This window comes from Penaeus chinensis, chromosome 9, assembly GCF_019202785.1.
Source record: "Penaeus chinensis breed Huanghai No. 1 chromosome 9, ASM1920278v2, whole genome shotgun sequence".
NCBI classification, from domain to species: Eukaryota; Metazoa; Arthropoda; class Malacostraca; order Decapoda; family Penaeidae; genus Penaeus; species Penaeus chinensis.
The window spans coordinates 32714176-32721675 of NC_061827.1; the positions used below are offsets into that span (position 1 = coordinate 32714176).

The 7500-nt window shown below is 39.3% G+C and overlaps 1 protein-coding gene and 5 non-coding genes across 6 annotated transcripts in view; all 6 read left to right on the plus strand.

Moving 5' to 3' along the window:
• Trnam-cau overlaps positions 1-33 on the plus strand; it is a 73-nt gene extending 40 nt beyond the window's left edge. The window contains exon 1 of the tRNA in view: positions 1-33. This exon is cut by the window's left edge and continues 40 nt beyond it. This is a non-coding gene — a tRNA (tRNA-Met).
• A 1536-nt stretch (positions 34-1569) lies between these two features.
• On the plus strand, positions 1570-1642 carry Trnam-cau. Its single transcript has one exon. It is a non-coding gene; the product is annotated as a tRNA-Met (tRNA).
• Positions 1643-3176: 1534 nt separating this feature from the next.
• Positions 3177-3249, plus strand: Trnam-cau. Its single transcript has one exon. It is a non-coding gene; the product is annotated as a tRNA-Met (tRNA).
• A 1210-nt stretch (positions 3250-4459) lies between these two features.
• Positions 4460-4532, plus strand: Trnam-cau. Its single transcript has one exon. It is a non-coding gene; the product is annotated as a tRNA-Met (tRNA).
• A 1315-nt stretch (positions 4533-5847) lies between these two features.
• On the plus strand, positions 5848-5920 carry Trnam-cau. Its single transcript has one exon. It is a non-coding gene; the product is annotated as a tRNA-Met (tRNA).
• Positions 5921-6381: 461 nt separating this feature from the next.
• Positions 6382-7500, plus strand: part of LOC125029051 — a 1753-nt gene continuing 634 nt past the window's right edge. Inside the window, exons 1-2 of the mRNA XM_047618793.1 lie at positions 6382-6540; positions 6743-7416. Coding sequence (XP_047474749.1) covers positions 6509-6540; positions 6743-7416 — 706 coding nt within the window. The 5' untranslated portion in view covers positions 6382-6508. The remainder of the gene's footprint in view (positions 6541-6742; positions 7417-7500) is intronic.

A 7500-nucleotide genomic window follows, 5' to 3' on the forward strand; every position in this document is an offset into this window, starting at 1 on the left:
TCAAGGTCGTGAGTTCGATCCTCACTCGGGGCAACTTATTATGTTTTAAAGATTTTAGACATCCCTGGAAAATGACTGAGGGAAATACAAGGTTCCTGGATCTTTGTGAACCTCGTGGCCATTTTCTGCATTCCTCGATAATGGTGAGTGAGTTCTATTGATTATGCACCAATTCCTGTGCCACTGACGCAGATAAGCTTGAACTAGTTGGGCTTCTGCCAGGCCGCGGACTTTGGTTTCTAGCATTTTGAACAAATTCTTATACAGAGACGGAAATGCTATTGTTCAAAATGAGCGGTATATTGGCTCTGCTACGTCATTTCACTAGATAATCAATGAACGCGCGTGTCGTCTCGAAAAACAGTCGCCTTTCGTGCCCATGTGTAAAGCATCTTTCACGATTTAAACAGCGATATTATTCAATTAATTTAGTAATTACTGATCACAACAATAAATATAATGACGTCTTTCAAGATGAGCTTTCACTTTTTCCTTCGCAGAGATATTCCAGGAAAAGACTGTTTTGGGTAAGTTACTTACCTTGCACAATTAACAGTGTTAGACTGACAGTAATATAATGGCACCTGGTCTTTGTGTCTTTAACTGCCAATGTGGCCAAAGAAGAATTCGCAGTGATGTTACAACTGATTAATATAAGACATAATACAGAGAAGATTTGCTGTTCTTTTCGTATGAATTAAGATATGCCATGAAAGGCTTTTCTGGTGATCTTGGTGTATGTTCCTTTTTTTTTCTTCTTTATTAAATTTTTGTCTCCTACTCTGTCTTTTCTCCTTTTGCTAAAGTCCCTGGTATCATGGACGCGCACCTTATCTACAAAGTTCTAGAAAAGTTGTCTCTTATTCCTTATTTCGTTGGTTTAATAACATCCTTTCTAGGAGAAAAACAAATCAAAAGCTAATCCCAGAATCACCATGGAAAAACAGACCAGGGAATTACTGCTTGCCCTGTTGATGACTCGTAGGTTTGTTTTGGGATTTTTGTTTAATTTTTTTTTTTTATTATTATTATTATATATAACATTGCTCCACATTCGTCGCCGTCTATCAGCATGACTTCTAATTCATTGTTGCTTTTTGATCCACGTTTTCGCTCAAGGTCTTGGGCCTCACTGACTAATTAAGTGTCACTGAACCGCACTGCTTGGAAGAAAAAGAAATTATGTTATTTCTAGCTTCACATTGCTTTTGAATTTACTAGTAGTATACATGTGTGTCACTCGAAGCTTTGATGTTTCTTAAGACCTCGAAAGGTGTTCAAACCGAGCTAGTTAATACGAATTATTTTATCTCGTGGAAACATTGTGTATATCGTTAACTCCTATCAACTTTCTGCATTCCAAGACGAGGTTGTTCCAAAGAAGACTGGGGCCATGTGAATCTGCTTTTCTCTTCTTCGCATAATGTAACTGATGATAAGAAACTGTAAACAAACATACACCACCGGGAAATAGCAAACTTCATTATCTTAATCCGGTAGTCTAAATCATTAGACTTTTTGCCCATTCCTTTAACAATCAGTTGGCTTTCTGTTCTCTATTTTGGCACAGCCTCGATGGCGCAGTAGGCAGCGCGTGAGTCTCATAATCTCAAGGTCGTGAGTTCGATCCTCACTCGGGGCAACTTATTATGTTTTAAAGATTTTAGACATCCCTGGAAAATGACTGAGGGAAATACAAGGTTCCCTGGATCTTTGTGAACCTCGTGGCCATTTTCTGCATTCCTCGATAATGGTGAGTGAGTTCTATTGATTATGCACCAATTCCTGTGCCACTGACGCAGATAAGCTTGAACTAGTTGGGCTTCTGCCAGGCCGCGGACTTTGGTTTCTAGCATTTTTAACAAATTCTTATACAGAGACGGAAATGCTGTTGTTCAAAATGAGTGACATATTGGCTCTGCTACGTCATTTCACCAGATAATCAATGAACGCGCGTGTCGTCTCGAAAAACAGTCGCCTTTCGTGCCCATGTGTAAAGCATCTTTCACGATTTAAACAGCGATATTATTCAATTAATTTAGTAATTACTGATCACAACAATAAATATAATGACGTCTTTCAAGATGAGCTTTCACTTTTTCCTTCGCAGAGATATTCCAGGAAAAGACTGTTTTGGGTAAGTTACTTACCTTGCACAATTAACAGTGTTAGACTGACAGTAATATAATGGCACCTGGTCTTTGTGTCTTTAACTGCCAATGTGGCCAAAGAAGAATTCGCAGTGATGTTACAACTGATTAATATAAGACATAATACAGAGAAGATTTGCTGTTCTTTTCGTATGAATTAAGATATGCCATGAAAGGCTTTTCTGGTGATCTTGGTGTATGTTCCTTTTTTTTTCTTCTTTATTAAATTTTTGTCTCCTACTCTGTCTTTTCTCCTTTTGCTAAAGTCCCTGGTATCATGGACGCGCACCTTATCTACAAAGTTCTAGAAAAGTTGTCTCTTATTCCTTATTTCGTTGGTTTAATAACATCCTTTCTAGGAGAAAAACAAATCAAAAGCTAATCCCAGAATCACCATGGAAAAACAGACCAGGGAATTACTGCTTGCCCTGTTGATGACTCGTAGGTTTGTTTTGGGATTTTTGTTTAATTTTTTTTTTTTATTATTATTATTATATATAACATTGCTCCACATTCGTCGCCGTCTATCAGCATGACTTCTAATTCATTGTTGCTTTTTGATCCACGTTTTCGCTCAAGGTCTTGGGCCTCACTGACTAATTAAGTGTCACTGAACCGCACTGCTTGGAAGAAAAAGAAATTATGTTATTTCTAGCTTCACATTGCTTTGGAATTTACTAGTAGTATAAATATTGTGCATGTGTGTCATGAGAAGCTTTGATGTTTAGAGGAAAACATGCGACCTCGAAAGGTGTTCAAACCATGAATTTTATCTCGTGGAAATATAATATTGTATATATCGTTGATCCCTGTCAAGTATTGTGCAACCCAAGACAAGACTATTTTCTAGCGTAGACTGGTGCATCTACCTTTATCGTCCGCGCTTAATGTAACTGCTGCTAAGAAACTGGAAACAAACATTCAATGCCGGGAAATAGCAAACTTCATTCGCTTCATCCAGTAGTCTAATACGTTTTGCCCATTCCTTTAACAATCAGTTGGCTTTCTATTCAACATATTAGCACAGCCTCGATGGCGCAGTAGGCAGCGCGTGAGTCTCATAATCTCAAGGTCGTGAGTTCGATCCTCACTCGGGGCAACTTATTATGTTTTAAAGATTTTAGACATCCCTGGAAAATGACTGAGGGAAATACAAGTTCCCCGGATCTTTGTGAACCTCGTGGCCATTTTCTGCATTCCTCGATAATGGTGAGTGAGTACTATTGATTATGCTGCGGACTTTGGTTTCCAGCAAAATTCAACGTAACCGTTCTGTATAAATCCTCGCATTTTGAACAAATTCTTATACAGACACGGAAATGCTGTTGTTCAAAGTGGTATATTGGCGCTACGTCATTTCACCTAATAACCCATGAACGCGCGTGTCGTCTCGAAAAACAGTCGCTTTTCCTGCCCTTGTATGAAGCATATGTCACGATTAAACAGTAATATTATTGAACTGGTTTAGTAGTTACTGATCATAACAATAAATATAATGGCATCTTTCAAGATGAATTTTACTTATCGTGCACATTGAACTGTGTTAGACTGACAGTAATATAATGGCACCTGGTCTTTGTGTCTTTAACTGCCAATGTGGCCAAAGAAGAATTCGCAGTGATGTTACAACTGATTAATATAAGACATAATACAGAGAAGATTTGCTGTTCTTTTCGTATGAATTAAGATATGCCATGCAAGGCTTTTTTTCTTCTTTATTAAATTTTTGTCTCCTACTCTGTCTTTTCTCCTTTTGCTAAAGTCCCTGGTATCATGGACGCGCACCTTCTCCACAAAGTTCAAGAAAACTTGTTCGATATTCCTTATTTCCTTGGCTTAATAACACCCTTTCTAGGAGGAAAAAGAATCAAAAGCTAATCCCAGAATCACCATGGAAAAACAGACCAGGAATTACTGCTTGCCCTGTTGATGACTCGTAGGTTTGTTTTGGGATTTTTATATTTATTTATTTATTTTCTTTTATTATTTATGCCCCACATTGCTCCACATTCGTCGCCGTCTATCAGCGTGTTCAAACCCTGAATTTTATCTCGTGGAAATATAATATTGTATATATCGTTGATCCCTGTCAAGTATTGTGCAACCCAAGACAAGACTATTTTCTAGCGTAGACTGGTGCATCTACCTTTATCGTCGCGCTTAATGTAACTGCTGCTAAGAAACTGGAAACAAACATTCAATGCCGGGAAATAGCAAACTTCATTCGCTTCATCCAGTAGTCTAAATCATTAGACTTTTTGCCCATTCCTTTAACAATCAGTTGGCTTTCTGTTCTCTATTTTGGCACAGCCTCGATGGCGCAGTAGGCAGCGCGTGAGTCTCATAATCTCAAGGTCGTGAGTTCGATCCTCACTCGGGGCAACTTATTATGTTTTAAAGATTTTAGACATCCCTGGAAAATGACTGAGGGAAATACAAGTTCCCCGGATCTTTGTGAACCTCGTGGCCATTTTCTGCATTCCTCGATAATGGTGAGTGAGTACTATTGATTATGCTGCGGACTTTGGTTTCTAGCATTTTGAACAAATTCTTATACAGAGACGGAAATGCTATTGTTCAAAATGAGCGGTATATTGGCTCTGCTACGTCATTTCACTAGATAATCAATGAACGCGCGTGTCGTCTCGAAAAACAGTCGCCTTTCGTGCCCATGTGTAAAGCATCTTTCACGATTTAAACAGCGATATTATTCAATTAATTTAGTAATTACTGATCACAACAATAAATATAATGACGTCTTTCAAGATGAGCTTTCACTTTTTCCTTCGCAGAGATATTCCAGGAAAAGACTGTTTTGGGTAAGTTACTTACCTTGCACAATTAACAGTGTTAGACTGACAGTAATATAATGGCACCTGGTCTTTGTGTCTTTAACTGCCAATGTGGCCAAAGAAGAATTCGCAGTGATGTTACAACTGATTAATATAAGACATAATACAGAGAAGATTTGCTGTTCTTTTCGTATGAATTAAGATATGCCATGCAAGGCTTTTTTTCTTCTTTATTAAATTTTTGTCTCCTACTCTGTCTTTTCTCCTTTTGCTAAAGTCCCTGGTATCATGGACGCGCACCTTCTCCACAAAGTTCAAGAAAACTTGTTCGATATTCCTTATTTCCTTGGCTTAATAACACCCTTTCTAGGAGGAAAAAGAATCAAAAGCTAATCCCAGAATCACCATGGAAAAACAGACCAGGAATTACTGCTTGCCCTGTTGATGACTCGTAGGTTTGTTTTGGGATTTTTATATTTATTTATTTATTTATTTATTTATTTATTTATTTATTTATTTATTTATTTATTTATTTATTTATTTATTTATTTATTTATTTATTTATTTATTTTCTTTTATTATTTATGCCCCACATTGCTCCACATTCGTCGCCGTCTATCAGCGTGTTCAAACCCTGAATTTTATCTCGTGGAAATATAATATTGTATATATCGTTGATCCCTGTCAAGTATTGTGCAACCCAAGACAAGACTATTTTCTAGCGTAGACTGGTGCATCTACCTTTATCGTCCGCGCTTAATGTAACTGCTGCTAAGAAACTGGAAACAAACATTCAATGCCGGGAAATAGCAAACTTCATTCGCTTCATCCAGTAGTCTAAATTATTAGACTTTTTGCCCATTCCTTTAACAATCAGTTGGCTTTCTGTTCTGTATTATATCATAGCCTCGATGGCGCAGTAGGCAGCGCGTGAGTCTCATAATCTCAAGGTCGTGAGTTCGATCCTCACTCGGGGCAACTTATTAAGTTTGACCATTGAGACCTATTTTGCCTAATGAACTGAAGGTCAGTGTCAAGATTCGTTAAATGCATCTAATATCTTTGTTGATTCCTCGCGCACACGCCTCCAAGACATACTGAAGTTTATGGTAGGTGTTTTTCATCACTGTCTGATCCCGGTCACGCCCATGATGGAGAAACTGTCAACATCGTGATAAATTTTGCCTTCAGTATGAAGGTATATTGTCGGATGTAAACTGTTTTGTTTTGTTTTTCTGTGCGGCTTTAAGTCTCTCTCTCTCTCTCTCTCTCTCTCTCTCTCTTTCTCTCTCTCTCTCTCTCTCTCTCTCTCTCTCTCTCTCTCTCTCTCTCTCTCTCTCTCTCTCTCTCTCTCTCTCTCTCTCTCTCTCTCTCTCTCTTTCTCTCTGTCTCTCTCTCTCTTTCTCCACAGGCACACACAAACGTACGTCACTTCTTTACCTTTGCACATGCAGTCCTCGTGCCCTCCCTCCCTGCCTCCTCCCAGCCCTGGCTTACGTATAAGAGGGGCCGAGATCCGCAGGGCTGCCAGTGAGGAGAAAAGTGTCATTATCTGCATTTCTAATTATGGTTTATACTGCAATTTTCTGTTTACTTTTGTGAGTAGTGTTTTGTACAACTGTTTTGTCATTTAGGCTTATGTATTTAGTTTTTCTTTGTTAAACAGTGGTTTCGGATTATTATGTTGTGCCTATTGTAGAGATATATACACAGAATGAAACATGCTAATGAGTTCTTTCAGATACAAACAATCTGATAGAGATGTATGATAAAATAAGAAACGAAGTCTTTCTGCTGCAGAGAATGTGTGACCGTTTCACTGGGCAAAAGCCTTCCGATGCTCAGGAAGGATGGCAAGAGCGAAGGAAGTTTGCACAGTCCATCAACAACCGAAGGCTACACGGCGCCACAGCAGCCTAAGGAGAAAAGTACGCCTTGGAATCTGGTGCCTAACTCAAGCGCTTCTGACTATGGAAAGACAATAGGCCCTCAAAATGTGATATTCCCTGTGCCCTTGATGACTCCGGAGATCTCGGATAAAGGCCGCATATTTCCAAGTATCCCGGGTATCCCGCCGCTTTGGGATGCTGCCCAATATCCTACGAGCGAGAAGGTGTTCACGCCTCTCCCGAACATATTACAGGATCCCATGACTGTGGGAAACATGCCCGAGTTCCGTGCAGCCAAGGAGAACATTCCTCAGGTTCCCGAGCCCATCTGGAATACGGCCCAGAACCCCTTTTACAAAGTGAGTATGCCACCAGGTTTTCTCAATGAAACACAGGAAGCGACAACTCCACACGTGCCCTCCGTGTTGAAGGTGGACCTCGGACACACGACGCAACTGCCAGAAATGGAGCCTCAGGACTCCGCTACACAAGGGGGTGTAAAAAAGACGCCAATAGCCATCGAACTTACGCCGAATGTGAAACTGGATCGCCTTGAAGTAAAGGCAAATAAAGTTATCTTACACGGTATGTAATTCCTTGTGCCTTTTTTTTTTTATATCACGTGGTGAATAATAGCCTGCCATATATAATTTTACTTTCATGTCCTAT